At 44.3% G+C, this 15,987-nt stretch overlaps 1 protein-coding gene across 5 annotated transcripts in view; it reads right to left on the reverse strand.

Annotated features, from left to right (window-relative positions):
- Positions 1 to 15,987, reverse strand: part of RNF213 (ring finger protein 213) — a 218,750-nt gene that overhangs the window by 114,849 nt on the left and 87,914 nt on the right. For all 5 annotated transcript variants that reach the window (XM_083181465.1, XM_083181462.1, XM_083181466.1 and 2 more), the window contains one exon: positions 5,407 to 5,459. In XM_083181465.1, coding sequence (XP_083037591.1) covers positions 5,407 to 5,459 — 53 coding nt within the window. The remainder of the gene's footprint in view (positions 1 to 5,406; positions 5,460 to 15,987) is intronic.

Consider the following 15,987-nt stretch of genomic DNA (forward strand, 5'->3'; position numbering starts at 1 on the left):
CCAGGGCTTCTGCGGGGCCCCTCCAGCATGCCTGGGCCCAGGTAATTAGTACCTGCTCACCCCCCCTCTCGGCTGCCCTGGTCACAGGACGTCTTGCCGGAATGTTTGTACTTTGAAGTTGCAATAAGGCTGATTATGTTTAGGAGGGAGACAGCTTTCCAGGTCTCCCCCTCTTTTTCATCCCTGCACAAATAAGTGCTTCAACACAGACAGGGTAATGATTCTTTCTTTTTTTCCCATGTAAAATTTTTTATTTAATTACCAGCAGCTGGTAATGTCAGTATTTATTTAATATAGAGCAAGTAAACTGGTATATGTGTGTGTGTGTGTGTGTGTGTGTGTGTGTGTGTGTATGTATATATATATATTTATTTTCAAGAGGGGTGGGGTTGGCGCGCCCCACTATTTCTGTCAGTCCTGGGCCTCACTATTTCTGGTGGCAGCCCTGACTAATTACTCCCCATCCAAAGCTGGCTTCTGTAGCAGCGGTGAGTATGTAATATGTGTGAATGCATGAGTGTATGTGTGAACTCCGGGGTAAGTGGAAACCCACCGCACCTCTAGTTCTGGCTGGTGTGGAAAGTGCTTCTCCCAGCAGACCACCAGAGAGTACCAGACATATATATATATATATATATATATATATATATATATATATATATATATATATATGCAAAGAGAGTATATAGAGTGTGCCAATACAAACACCACCACCAGCTCAAATATTGTTTGTATATGACTTAATAAACAATAGCTGGAACAGTTTTAAACAATTTTTAATAAAAAGATTTTGATTTTTTTTTAAATATGTTCAACATAAGAATCTTTACAGCAGCATGTGGTCCAGTGACTTAGATATCAGATTTCCATATAATGTTCATCAGAAATCCACATTTCCATTTAGTGTTCATCAGAAAACCAACGTGTTTCATCAGCTAGACTTCATCAGGGGTAAATAAAATCTCGATGTTGTAGTGAAGTCCGAACCTGTGACCAAACGCGTTGGGCATGGCTTCCTGTGATCCTGACGTTGTGACGTCCCCTTGGTCCATGACGATTTGGAGGAGAAGATCTGAGTAAGCGGCTGCTGGGCTGGGTCCTGCCGGCGACTGATCACCGCGTGTACGGCTGTTCCATCGGTGCCTTCCTGCAGTGCTGCCCGACTCCTCTATGGCAAGCTATGCTATTCATACCCCAATGTATGTCAGTATTATATAAGTAAAGTTGTGTTTATTTTATTACTGATTGGTGCACTTCATTTTATTCTTTTCTACAAGCATACTTTTGAGAATTCGTGGTTGATCCTAAAACTGGAGCGGCACACATTGTGGGACTTTTTGGACATTGTTATATACAAGGACTTTTGGGGGGGTATTCAATCTCATTTTATTCACCTCGTGCAGTCGACTTTATTATGGTTACGTTTTGCTCGACTGAAATATTTTTCCCTGCAAGCCGTGATCTCGCCAATTCAAAGTGTCAATCCTCGAAGTCTCCTCCTGTCGACGTTTGGAACGCCCATAACTCACAACATTGTATAAACTCGCCTTCGCGCCATGTCCGCGCCTATAAAAAGGCTTGTAACTCGTGTTCCCTCGCCTATTCCTGTTATGACTGGCTTTTGGTTAGATTTGGTTAGATGGTTAGGAACAGTACACACCTTCTATAAACAAAAAATAATGCCATACAATATTCTCCATGAAAAGTGTGCTTCTGCACAATATTTGTTGGGTGAAAATATGCACGCAGCATTTGCAAAACACATGCTGACAACACCGCTGCTGTTATGTCTTTCGCAAAACAAGTTACAGGTTGAGTATCCCGTATCCGAATATCCGTTATCCGAATTATTCCGAAAGCCATACATTCCAGAAAGTGAACCAAAAATTTTTTTTTTGCTAAAACCTTACTGGGGACATCTGTAACAGCACTACTGAGGGAATGATATGTAACTGGCACTATATATGTGCAAGAAAATGATTGCTTGGCATTTAAATTCAGTGCCTGAGATTGTACACAAACTTTGTTTCATGTTTTGAAACCTTGTCTTATGCACAAATACAATATATTTGTGTTTATTTCATGTTTGATGTATATGTACAACATAAATGCAAGATACATCATTGAAATATTAAAATATTCCAAAATACGGAATAATCCGTTACCCAAAATTCTCCTGGTCCCGAGCATTTTGGATAAGGGATACTCAACCTGTATAATAATGGCCATAGTAGCAAAATATGTATGAGGAGTAACAGATGGAAACCTCAAACTATTTCACAATAAAATACAAACATCACGCCTCAAGATGGAGGCGAGCAAAACACCCAGAATAATTGCCTAAAGTGTGTCGAGAAATACATCCATACATGAACATTGAATAGGGTGCGTGTCAAATCGATTAAAAAAAGGGTCCAAAGAGCTCGGTTACTCGAGATCACATAATCTCGACAGGCGAGCAAAACGAAATGAGAAAAAAAAACCCTAGCGCGGAAAAAAACCAAAGGATTGAATATCCGAGATGCAAAATAAAACAAAATTCTCAGGTGAACTCCATGAAACGCTCGACGGCGACCGAGCTCGACAGACATTGAATACCCCCCTTGGACTGAGTGCGCTGGATATACTATTTCTTGCATATATATATATATATATATATATATATATATATATATATATATATCAAAATAAAGCATCAAAAAATAGTTTTTGTCATCCCTCGAGCATGATGCTCCTGAGGACGGTGATAGTACATCGAAACGGCCATCGGGCATCAGTGACCTTCCAAATGGACCACCATGTGTACTTTTGATGGTAATTTCTGTACATTAACTTTGTGACATTTTTTTAGTGGTGTGTCCATTTTTCCTGTTTTATGGAGTTGCTCTATGAACTATTTTTTGATACTTTATTTTGTTGTGCTGGCCTCTAATTCTACATTCTAAAATAAAAGTTATATGGCTGCAGCACTTCCCCAGTTGCTCTAATATTGTGTGCTAACTGCTAAGCATATATATAGAGCAGGCATATGTTGCGTGGTGTTTTTCTGCGGAAGAGGCACCTAATGCGAAGCCGGCTCTGCAAACGCAAATCCCAGGCGTTTATCTGGTGAAATACCCTTATTTCCAAAAATAATACATTAGGGCAGGGGTTGCCAACCCGCGGCTCTCGAGCCGCATGCGGCTCGCCCCCTGCTACAGTGCGGCTCGCCGGCTTCTGCTGGGTAACTTACTACCCGTCCTGGATGGCGTTCCCGGACTATACATTGTCCGGGAACAGAGCAGGGAGGGTCGGGCAGCCTCGCTGCCGTCGCCGGGGATCAAGCTCCGGCGCTGCCGGTGACCCGACATCACAGAGGACTGTGTACGTCTGACTCTGTGGCTATTTTAAATCTCGCGCCGGCTCACGCAGCTAGTCGGAGTGGCGGCTCCTGATTGGCTGCCAGTGTCGGACCGTGTGAGCTGGCGCGAGATTTCAAATAGCGCGCAGACCTACTCTCCTCTGACAGCTACAGCGGCTGGGGTGGGCTGCGCTGCCGCTGATAGTTCTCTGCCCGGCTGCCTGGCCTCACTGCTCCCCGTGCCTGGCCTCACTGCTCCCCGTGCCTGGCCTCACTGCTCCCCGTGCCTGGCCTCACTGCTCCCCGTGCCTGGCCTCACTGCTTCCCGTGCCTGGTCTCACTGCTCCCCCCTGCCTGGTCTCACTGCTCCCCCTGCCTGGTCTCACTGCTCCCCCTGCCTGGCCTCACTGCTCCCCCTGCCTGGCCTCACCTCTCACTCTCCCCTTTGCAATGAGCATGTAACCCCTGGCAGACCATATAACCCCTGGCATAGTGCATGTACCCCAGAGCATGCAATCCCTGACATCGAGCATGAAATAGGAAACCCTTGGCATCAAGAATTAACCCCGTAGCAACGGGCTTTAGGTAAGCAGCACTTATATGTAATTGGCTTTACGGGTGTGGTATTATATATAATGGGCATTAAAAAGTGTGGCATAATGTGTAAAGGGCATCATGGTGTTTAGTGTAATGGGCATTATGGTGTTTGGTATAACATGTAATGGGCATTACGGTGTGTGGCATAATATGTAATGGGCATTATGGCATGTGGTATGCTATATAATGGGTGTGTGACATGTAATCAGCATTACGGTGAATTTGGCGCGCACTGTCCTTGTTATCCCTACTTAGAAATAAATTGAGTCCTGGCAAAATGAATGGGCATCACAGTGTGTGGTATATCATGTAATGGGCATTACGGTATGTGGCATAACATGTAATGAGCATGGCATGTGGTATACTATGTAATGGTTGTGTGACGTGTAATCGGCATTATGTTGTAAAATACCCGGCACCGTGGGAGCATATGTATCTGGCACTATTGGAGGCATATGTGTATTACACCCATCCAAGGGGTCCAAATAGACCACGCCCCTTTTTTGGGCGCGCCCGCCTTCGGCGGGCGCATGTTGTTGGCTCTTTAGCTAGACTACAGATATTTTTCGGCTCTTTACCTCTGACCGGTTGGCCACCCCTGCATTAGGGGAAAGATTGGTACTGCTTTCCTAGCACAGCGCCCGTCTCATTGATTGTATGCCTTAAGTTTAAGGTACTTAAGGCATACAATCAACGTGATGGACCCGATTTTTTAATTTCATGGATCTTATGCATCCATAAGATGCATAAGATCCATGAGATCAAAAATCGTGAGCCTCCAATAACCATTGTTAACGCCACCAGCACTATCAACGCCAACCCGAAGCGGGGCGACGGTACGCGTCCTCCGACCTTTTCATACCCCCACTATCCACGTCGGCGTGGAGTTCATTTTATATAGTGTCGCGAGCGCAGCAAGCCACCGAGCCCGAAGCGTGGCGAGCGCAGCGAGCCCCGCGAGTGGACGCGGACTATTTTACATGTATTCCGCGTCCGCTCGCCACGCTCTTCACACTATATAAAATCAACTCCACGCCGACGTGGATAGTGGGGGTATGAAACGGTCGGAGGACGCGTACCTCCACCCCTCGCCACGCTTCGGGTTGGCGTCAATAGTGGGGTGGCGTTAACAATGGGGTGGGCCATTTCACCCATAAGGGGGGGGGGGGGGGTTAGCAATTAAAATTGGGGTTTTGGGGCCTTTTTACAATGATTCCAATGTAAAAATCTCGTTGATTGCATCATCTCATGCATCTTATGCCGCACAAACACATAAGATGCATGAGATGCTTGAGATATTAGCCCCACACATACAATCTAGACCGTGGGCGCCGTGCTAGGAAACCGAAAGATTAAATGCCCCCCTTACTGCAAATAACGGTTAATAAATAAAATAATAGAAGGTGACATCACCATGTGGCAATCAATACTGTGCATGATAGTTACTTTGTAATATATGATTTACTTACTTGCCATGATTTTCCATTATCTGTAACAATTTCTTTAAAATATCTTCAACCTTCTGCAAACACAAACAAAAAACATACTATATAATACATTTCCAAAAATATAATTCAAGCGATCAACAAACCCTATAAATATTTATGTAGTGATCAGGAATTTTTATGTTTAATGCCGACAGCTACCTGATTGATAACTAAAAATGTGTTCTGTAGATTAGAAGAGCATGATTACAGTGTTCTGTAGATTCATTTTTAAAACTAATTGCTTCTGCTAATAACTGAACAAGCAGCAAACTGCACATGTGCCAGAACATTAGCTGCGAAACAATTGCAGTCGTGCATTCAAAACCCAGGCAGACAGGCATTAAGAAAGTAGAGTGTTGAGGGAAGTCCAGGGGTGCAGCTTCAGGCTGCAATGAGGGGCGTGAAGCTGGGCTTGCCATGGGCAAGTGACTCGGACAGCCTGTGCACACAAACAGTTCGCAGGACCTGAGTAAAGATGCATGCACACTGGGCGATATATCGGCCGTTCGACTGAATAGTTGATATATGGATGTACCATGAAATTATCTGTGAATGGCGTCGTTCACAGCTATATCACGTCGGCTGTGCAACACAGCCAATGCCCGATATAGCTAAAGATATATTGGCGCAACTTTATGTGTGTATGGGCAATCCGCTAACCTCCCCTACAGTAGTTGCAGGAGCCGCCGGTGGGCGGGCACATTTGCAGCTCAGTGGGCGAGCACATTTGCAGTTGTGATGTCAGTCCTGACGGATTGGGCAGCGTGTGTGTTACCCGATCCGTCTGCAAATACCTGTATATCTATAAGTATGTACCAAGCTTTAGTATAAGGCTGCTTCCAGTAGATCCTGCAATGACCGATCACAGGTGCTCCATCATCAATGTTTAACCCCTTCCCGACATTTGACGTATATATACGTCATGGCCGGGATGTACTTCCCGACACATGACGTATATATACGTCATGACTTGAAACTGTCCCCGCGTCTATAGACGCGGGGACAGAGGGACGATGTCTGCTGTCCCTGACAGCAGACATGTCCCTGCATGCCCAGGGGGGGCAGCGATGCCGCCCCCCCGTTGGCGATCGCTGCGATTGGCTGTTCAGTGTGAACAGCCATTCACAGCGTTTTCTGTGTCACCGGCGAATAACGTTCGCCGGTGACACAGGGATCGGAGGTGATTGGTGCTGTAAAGTACAGCACCAATCACCGCGGGGTGTAAGGGTGACACTGGTGTCACCCCACCTCACCCCGCCCGCCCCCAAAGGCTGTGATTGGTTCGTCGGACCGACGAACAAATCACAGCCATGGAGGGGGGTTTAAACTAACGGTGACTGCACTGCAGACGCCATTCCGGTCTGGAATTGCGTGCAGTGCGGTCACCGTGCCCAGCTGCCGCGATATACTGACCAGAACCCCTCTAAATACTTACCTGATCACTGCCTGGATCTTGCTTCTTCTTGTGACATCCTGTGCTGTGTTGTGCTGTGTTGTGCTGCTGCGAGTTATTAGATAGAGAGATAGAGAGAGAGAGATAGAGAGAGATAGAGAGGCCTAGTGACAGAGAGTGCTATATTTTGTGCTGCTGCAGTGTGATAGAGCTATAGATAGAGAGATAGAGAGAGATAGAGATAGAGAGATAGAGAGAGAGAGAGATAGTGACAGATTGTGCTATATATTTTTTATATAACTGACTGCTGCCCCCCCTTTTGTGCTGATCAGTATAAATTAACTGATCAGCAACTTTTTGGGGGCGCAGGTTTTTTTTTTAGATATATATACCTGTCAGTGCTGCTGCTGCAGTGTCATAGAGTGAGAGATAGAGAGATAGAGAGAGATAGTGACAGAGAGTGATAGAGACTGCTATATTTTGTGTCTGCTGCCCCCCTTTTGTGCACCCCCAGCAACTTTTTGGGGGTGCAGGGGTTATTTTTCATATATATAACTGTCAGTGCTGCTGCTGCAGTGTCATAGAGTGATAGATAGTGAGAGATAGAGAGAGATAGTGACAGAGAGTGATAGAGAGTGATATATTTTGTGTCTGCTGCCCCCGCCTTTTGTGCTGATCACTATATCTGAGGTGATCAGCAACTTTTTGGGGGTGCAGAGGTTTTTTTTTTTATATATACCTGTCAGTTGCTGCCAGTTGCACTGTCAGTTGCACCAAAGGTTGTGCACCTGCTGCCCCTCACTGGTAATCAGTGTCGCATCACTGATCACCTTTTTTTTTTTTTGTGGGTGCTGTGGGGTCTTTTTTTAATTTTTTTTTTACACACACTGTGATTTTGTGGGTGTCCTGTGGCCACTGTGCGCTGATCAGTGACGTACATCACTGATCAGCTTTTTCGGCACAGGGTTGATCTATTTTTTTTTTTTATCAAATTCCTGTTGCCTTTGAGCGCTGTTCAGTGACGGACGTTACTGACCAACATCTGTGCTCAATTTTTGGCGCAGGACCTTTTTTTTTTTTTTTTAACCCCTTCAATTTTTTTTTTTTTTTAACCCCTTCAATTTTTTTTTTTGTATAAAGTATTTTTTTTTTCTGCACTACATACACACTACACACTACATACCCCCCGGGTTGAAATAAAGTTTGTACCCCCCCCTACACTATACACGTGTTGAAACATTTCACTACCAGTAACACAAAAATAAAAATGGCATCCCAAATGTCATCCCAGTCATCCAGAAGAATGTATTCAGTGGAGGAGGCATATGCCATGCTTGCCTCTGACTCTGACACAGCCAGTGAGGCAAGCGGGGAATTTGAAGGATTCATCTTAAGCTCCTCTTCCTCCTCTAGTGATGAGGGACCCCCTCAAAGACGCCCCCGTAGAGCAGCTGAGACCCCCCCCCCAATAATTGATCTCGTATGGACCCCACCACCAGACAATTTTGAGCCCCAGGTTCCTGAGTTTTTGGCCATGCCAGGAATCCAATTTGATTCCACAGGTCTCAGAGAAATTGACTTTTTCAAATTATTTTTCTCTGATGATTTTATAAATTTAATGGTGGACCAAACTAATTTATATGCCCAGCAGTTTATTGCTCAAAACCCCACGTCATCATTTGCTAGGTGGACCCCTGTAGATGCAGTAGAGATGATGACGTTTTGGGGTCTGGCGTTTCATATGGGCATAGTAAAAAAGCCAGAAATTAGGCAATATTGGAGTACAGATGTTCTGTACAGCACCCCATTTTACCGTATGGCCATGACTCGGGCTCGTTTTGAGATGATCCTTAAATTTTTGCATTACAACGATAATGCACAGTGCCCACCCAGAGATGATCCCACCTTTGACCGGCTATTCAAAGTCAGGCCGGTCATTGATCATTTCAGTGCCAAATTTGCAGAGATGTACATCCCTGAAAAATTTATTTGTATCGACGAGTCCCTTATACATTTTAAAGGAAGGGTTAAATTCCGCCAGTACCTTCCCAGTAAGAGGGCAAGGTATGGCATAAAAATGTATAAGCTGTGTGAAAGCACCTCAGGGTACACCCACATGTTTAGGGTATATAAAGGGAAGGATTCAAGAATTGAACCGCCAGAATGCCCCCCCTCCCTCGAAAGTGTTAGTGGAAAAATTGTCTGGGATTTAGTGCACCCCTTCCTGGATAAAGGTTATCACCTCTATGTGGATAACTTTTACACTAGCATCCCCCTGTTTAAGGCCCTTGGTTCAAGAGGTACAGCAGCTTGCGGTACTGTGCGCAAGAACCAAAGAGGCCTCCCAAAAACGCACATTGCCCAAGTAATGAGAAGGGGTGAAAGCAGGGGAATATGCACCGAAAATATGTTGTTGGTCAAATATAAGGACAAGAGGGATGTCCTTATACTGACAACAATTCACGGAGACAGTACCACCTCCGTCCCTGTACGAGGTACCAGTACCCACACCTCAAAACCTAATTGTATCCTGGATTACAATAGGTACATGGGCGGAGTGGATCTTTCAGATCAGGTACTGAAGCCGTACAGTGCCCTGCGGAAAACAAAAATCTGGTACAAGAAGCTGGCCGTGTATATCATCCAGATGGCACTGTATAACGCTTACGTGCTATTCCGTTCTACCGGCCAGAGGGGGACATTTATGCACTTTCAAGAGGAAGTCATAAAGGGCCTAATATTTGGGAACCAGCAGGCAGAGGGCCCCAGTACTTCTAGTACTGGCCCCCGTATTGTACCAGGGCAGCATTTTCCGAACGAAATCCCCTCCACTGCAAGAAAGGGCAGGACACAAAAAAGGTGCAAAGTTTGCTATAAAAAGGGAATAAGAAAGGAAACTATTTTCCACTGTGAAACTTGCCCCGACAAACCCGGCCTATGTAAAAAGGAGTGTTTTAAAATATACCACACATCTATGGATTATTAGGTTCATCATTTCACCGTGCTTCGGGGGTCTTGCTAATGCCACATAGCACCCACCATTCATTCCACCAGAATCTGAGCTGCAAAATCCAAAAATCACTCCTTCCCTTCTGAGTCCTGCCATGCACCCAACTGGTATTTTTTGGTCACATATGAGGCATTGCCATACTCGGGAGAAATTGGGGCACAGATTTTGGGGTGCTTTTTCTCCTTCATACCTTCTGAAAATGAAAAATTTTGAGCCAGAACTGCATTTTTGTGTAAAAAAAATGTAATTTTTCATTTTCACTGCCCAGTTGTATCAAAATTGGTGAAACCCCTGGGGGTTTGAAATGTACACTATACCCCTAGATAAATTCCCTGAGGGGTGTAGTTTGCAAAATGGGGTCACTTGTGGGGGGGTTCCACTGTATTGGTGCTTTGGGGGTCTTGCTAATGCGACATAGCACCCACCAACATTTCACCAGAATCTGTGCTGCAAAATCCAAATATCACTCCTTCCCTTCTGAGTCCTGCCACTTTTTGGTCACACATGAGGCATTGCCGTACTCGGGAGAAATTGGGGCACAGATTTTGGGGTGCTTTGTCTCCTTCCTTCCTTGGGAAAATGAAAAATTTTGAGCCAGAACTGCATTTTTTGTGTAAAAAATTTAATTTTTCATTTTCACTGCCCAGTTGTACCACAATTGGTGAAACCCCTGGGGGTTTGAAATGTACACTATACCCCTAGATGAATTCCCTGAGGGGTGTAGTTTGCAAAATGGGGTCACTTGTGGGGGGGTTCAACTGTATTGGTGCTTTGGGGGTCTTGCTAATGCAACATAGCACCCACCAACATTCCACCAGAATCTGTGCTGCAAAATCCAAATATCACTCCTTCCCTTCTGAGTCCTGCCACTTTTTGGTCACACATGAGGCATTGCCGTACTCGGGAGAAATTGGGGCACAGATTTTGGGGTGCTTTTTCTCCTTCATACCTTCAGAAAATGAAAAATTTTGAGCCAGAACTGCATTTTTGTGTAAAAAAATTAAATTTTTCATTTGCACAGCCCAGTTGTATCAAAATTGGTGAAACCCCTGGGGGTTTGAAATGTACACTATACCCCTAGATGAATTCCCTGAGGGGTGTAGTTTGCAAAATGGGGTCACTTGTGGGGGGGTTCCACTGTATTGGTGCTTGGGGGGTCTTGCTAATGCGACATAGCACCCACCAACATTCCACCAGAATCTGAGCTGCAAAATCCAAAAATCACTCCTTCCCTTCTGAGTCCTGCCATGCACCCAAATGGTATTTTTTGGTCACATGTGAGGCATTGCCGTACTCGGGAGAAATTGGGGCACAGATTTTGGGGTGCTTTTTCTCCTTCATACCTTCTGAAAATGAAAAATTTTGAGCCAGAACTGCATTTTTGTGTAAAAAAATGTAATTTTTCATTTGCACAGCCCAGTTGTATCAAAATTGGTGAAACCCCTGGGGGTTTGAAATGTACACTATACCCCTAGATGAATTCCCTGAGGGGTGTAGTTTGCAAAATGGGGTCACTTGTGGGGGGGTTCCACTGTATTGGTGCTTGGGGGGTCTTGCTAATGCGACATAGCACCCACCAACATTCCACCAGAATCTGAGCTTCAAAATCCAAAAATCACTCCTTCCCTTCTGAGTCCTGCCATGCACCCAAATGGTATTTTTTGGTCACATGTGAGGCATTGCCGTACTCGGGAGAAATTGGGGCACAGATTTTGGGGTGCTTTTTCTCCTTCATACCTTCTGAAAATGAAAAATTTTGAGCCAGAACTGCATTTTTGTGTAAAAAAATGTAATTTTTCATTTGCACAGCCCAGTTGTATCAAAATTGGTGAAACCCCTGGGGGTTTGAAATGTACACTATACCCCTAGATGAATTCCCTGAGGGGTGTAGTTTGCAAAATGGGGTCACTTGTGGGGGGGTTCCACTGTATTGGTGCTTGGGGGGTCTTGCTAATGCGACATAGCACCCACCAACATTCCACCAGAATCTGAGCTGCAAAATCCAAAAATCACTCCTTCCCTTCTGAGTCCTGCCATGCACCCAAATGGTATTTTTTGGTCACGTGAGGCATTGCCGTACTCGGGAGAAATTGGGGCACAGATTTTGGGGTGCTTTTTCTCCTTCATACCTTCTGAAAATGAAAAATTTTGAGCCAGAACTGCATTTTTGTGTAAAAAAATGTAATTTTTCATTTGCACAGCCCAGTTGTATCAAAATTGGTGAAACCCTGGGGGTTTGAAATGTACACTATACCCCTAGATGAATTCCCTGAGGGGTGTAGTTTGCAAAATGGGGTCACTTGTGGGGGGGTTCCACTGTATTGGTGCTTGGGGGGTCTTGCTAATGCGACATAGCACCCACCAACATTCCACCAGAATCTGAGCTGCAAAATCCAAAAATCACTCCTTCCATTCTGAGTCCTGCCATGCACCCAAATGGTATTTTTTGGTCACATGTGAGGCATTGCCGTACTCAGGAGAAATTGGGGCACAGATTTTGGGGTGCTTTTTCTCCTTCATACCTTCTGAAAATGAAATATTTTGAGCCAGAACTGCATTTTTGTGTAAAAAATTTAATTTTTCATTTTCACTGCCCAGTTGTACCACAATTGGTGAAACCCCTGGGGGTTTGAAATGTACACCATACCCCTAGATGAATTCCCTGAGGGGTGTAGTTTGCAAAATGGGGTCACTTGTGGGGGGGTTCCTAACTTTTAGCATCTTATGGTGCCTAGAATCCTACATGGTGCCTAAAAAATAATCTCATAAAAAGGAGGCTCCAAAATCAAGTAGGTGCTCCTTCTATTATGAAGCCTGTGGTTTGGTCAACGTGCACACTAGGGCCACATATAGGATATTTATGAAAACAAAAGAATTGGGGGAATCAATTTTTAGTCACATTTCTCTAGTAAAATCTACTGTGTTCCTTAGAAAAATGTATTAAAATTGCAAATCTGCAAAAAAAATGAAATTTTGAAATTTCACCTACACTTTGTTTTAATTCCTGTGAAACACCTAAAGGGTTAACAAACTTCCAAAATGCTGTTTTGAATACTGTGAGGGGTGCAGTTTTTGAAATGGCATCATTTATGGGGGTGTCTCACATACAAGTCCCTCAAAGTCACATCAGAACTGAACTGGTCCCTAAAAAAATCAGTGTTTGAAATTTTCTTGAAAATTTGAGAATTTGCTATTCATATTGTAAGCCTCCTAGTGTCCAAAAAAATTAAAAGGAAGTTGAAATAATGATGGAAACATAAAGTAGACATATGGTCTATGTTAGTTATTAACTATTTTGAGTGGTATGATTATTTGTCTCACAAGCAGAAAATTTAACATTTTGCAAATTGCTAAATTTTCCATTTTTTTACGACATTTTGGTATTTTTCACAAAAAAACACAGACTGTATCGACCCAAATTTACCACTTATTTGAAGTACAATGTGTCACGAGAAAACAGTCTCAAAATCACTGGGATAAGTAAAAGCAAAAAAAAGTTATACCCACTTAAGTGACACATGTCAGATTTGAAAAAAATGGCTCTGTCAGGAAGGCAAAAACTGGCTCTGTCAGGAAGGGGTTAATAACAGAATCAAACACAGCTGATGTTCTGCTTACTACCTGAAAACCTAATTATACACATTCAGACCTGCGTGGAGTGGTTTTCAATACATAGTTGCCTACGTGACCCTCTCCATGAGGGAGAAAAAGCTCTGTTCCTGGACTTCCCTGGTAATGTATGATTGCCATCACCTGTGGTGAAACACCTTTCTTATCAATTACCTAGCTCCCCACAGGTGATGACAATCATACATCACCAGGGAAGTCCAGGAACAGACTTTCTCCCTCACGGAGGGGGTCAGGTAGGCAAATATGATTCAATATAAATGTTGTGTATTGCCACTTACTACTGTTAGGGTGGCCATCTGCTTTAAAAAAGCACTTAAACTTAGTGTCTGCCCAATGGAAATGATTCACTCATTTGAGTGCATTGCTGCCCAGAGTTCTGCACAATTAGGTTTCAGAGTACTTCTCATCTACCGCCCCCCTGGAGATGGAAAGACATTTCTACAAGAGTTTGCTGATGTTGTTGCTGGACTAATTCTGGAGCACCAAAGATGGCTCATCCTTGGGGATTTCAATGCATGGGTCGATGATGAGCTCTCACGTCTTGGCCAAGATCTCATGTGCACAATGAATGCTCTTGGGCTCACTCAAGTCATCCCATCTGCTACACATAAAAGTAGTCACACTCTTGATCTTGTCTTCCAGATTGGATTAGAAGTCTCTGACCTAAAGATAAACCCAGTCACATGGTCAGACCACCACTCAATATGGTTCTCATACCCCTCAAAATAGATCTCTGCCCATGGAATTGACCAGATATCGGCCAAGGAGGGCTATGACTCCTCAGGCCATGGCAGCTAACTTGGACCTCTCGGCAGTAATTGAGGACCTGCAAAGATCTGTTCCCTAGTCCATTATTATAACAGGGCTGTGACAGCGGCACTGAATACTATCGCCCATGTGTGTATATGACCCTGCAAACCACACCATCAAACACCCTGGTTTGACAACAGTATTCGTGATCTCAAGAAAAGAGGTTGTATACTTGAAAGACGATGGAGGAAGACAAACCTGGCAGAGGATAAATTAAATCTAACCAAACACATTGGAAAATACCAATCAACAATCACCCGCAAGAAATCAGAGTTCCTTTCAAATGAGATCATGGCAGCAAAAAATAGGCCCACTCAGCTTTTCCGTACAGTGGAGATGCTTTGCAAATCAGCATGCCTTCAACCTGATGTAACCCTTTCCCAGTCAAGACGCAATGAGTTTTCAAAATTCTTTGCAGATAAAGTATCTATCTTCCGGGCTGGAATCCCCACAGTGACACCAAAGGAGTACCAACATACTAAGCCTGCCAGTGTAAGACACCTGCCTTCATGGGACATCTTTGACCAAGTGGATGTACAATACATTGCTGGAATATCCCAACAGTTGCATCCCTTCTCCTGTGATCTGGACCCTGCCCCATACAAACCTCTTTTAGGGTGTATGGAAATAATCGGCCCTGCATTTGCAAAAATAGTTCAATGCTCTTTGCAGACAGGCGTTTTTCCCGAACCGCTAAAGGACGCAATAGTCAGACCACTTCTTAAAAAATCGAATGTAGACCCTGCTTGCACGACCAACTACAGGTCAGTATCAAATCTTCCTTTTCTAGGAAAGGTTATTGAGAAATTGGGTGCAACTCAACTAGAGACCCACCTGTCAACCCATGGCCTTTATGATCCACTCCAGTCAGGATTCAGGAGAAGACATAGCACAGAAACAGCTCTGGTATGTGTGCTCAATGATCTTCTAAATGCAAGGGATAGAGGACACTGTTCAATCCTAATCCTTCTGGACCTTTCTGCAGCATTTGACACCATTGACCATGGGATTCTAATTGACCGCCCAAAAAATGTCTGTGGTCTGGGTGGCACAGTCCTTAGCTGTTCAAATCATTTCTAGCTGGCAAGTCACAGAGAGTTTCATCGGGAGTATACTCTTCGCCACCAGTGCCGTTGTCTTGTGGTGTCCCACAGGGTTCTATACTTTCTCCCATGCTTTTTGCAGTATTCATGCTGTCACTGGGTGACATAATTAGACGTCATGGCCTGGTCTACCACTGCTATGCAGATGATACACAACTGTACCCGTCCTTTGCTCCAGGCACTGATAACACAATAACAACTTTAAATGGCTGCCTAGCTGAGCTCCAGGAGTGGATGAGTGCCAGTTGGCTGAGACTGAACCCAGATAAAATAGAAGTCCTGATGATAAACCACAGGACAAGACGGCAGCATAGCCAACTGACAGGTCTTAAGCTGGGGGGCACAGCATTAAAAAACTCTGATCATGTGCGGAATCTTGGTGTGGTCCTGGATAGTGGCCTGACACTTAAACATCAGGTGTCAGCCACAATCAAATCCTCATTCTATCATCTAAGGACTATAGCCAGAATCAAGCACTTACTTCCCTCAGAAGACCTGCCTAAAGTCATACATGCATTTATATCATCACGCCTAGACTACTGCAATGCTCTCTACCTGGGTCTCCCATCAAAAGAATTGCACCGCTTGCAGCTGGTACAAAATGCAGCCGCCAGACT

The sequence above is a fragment of the Crinia signifera genome, chromosome 4 (assembly GCF_055691185.1).
Source record: "Crinia signifera chromosome 4, ASM5569118v1, whole genome shotgun sequence".
Taxonomy (NCBI): Eukaryota; Metazoa; Chordata; class Amphibia; order Anura; family Myobatrachidae; genus Crinia; species Crinia signifera.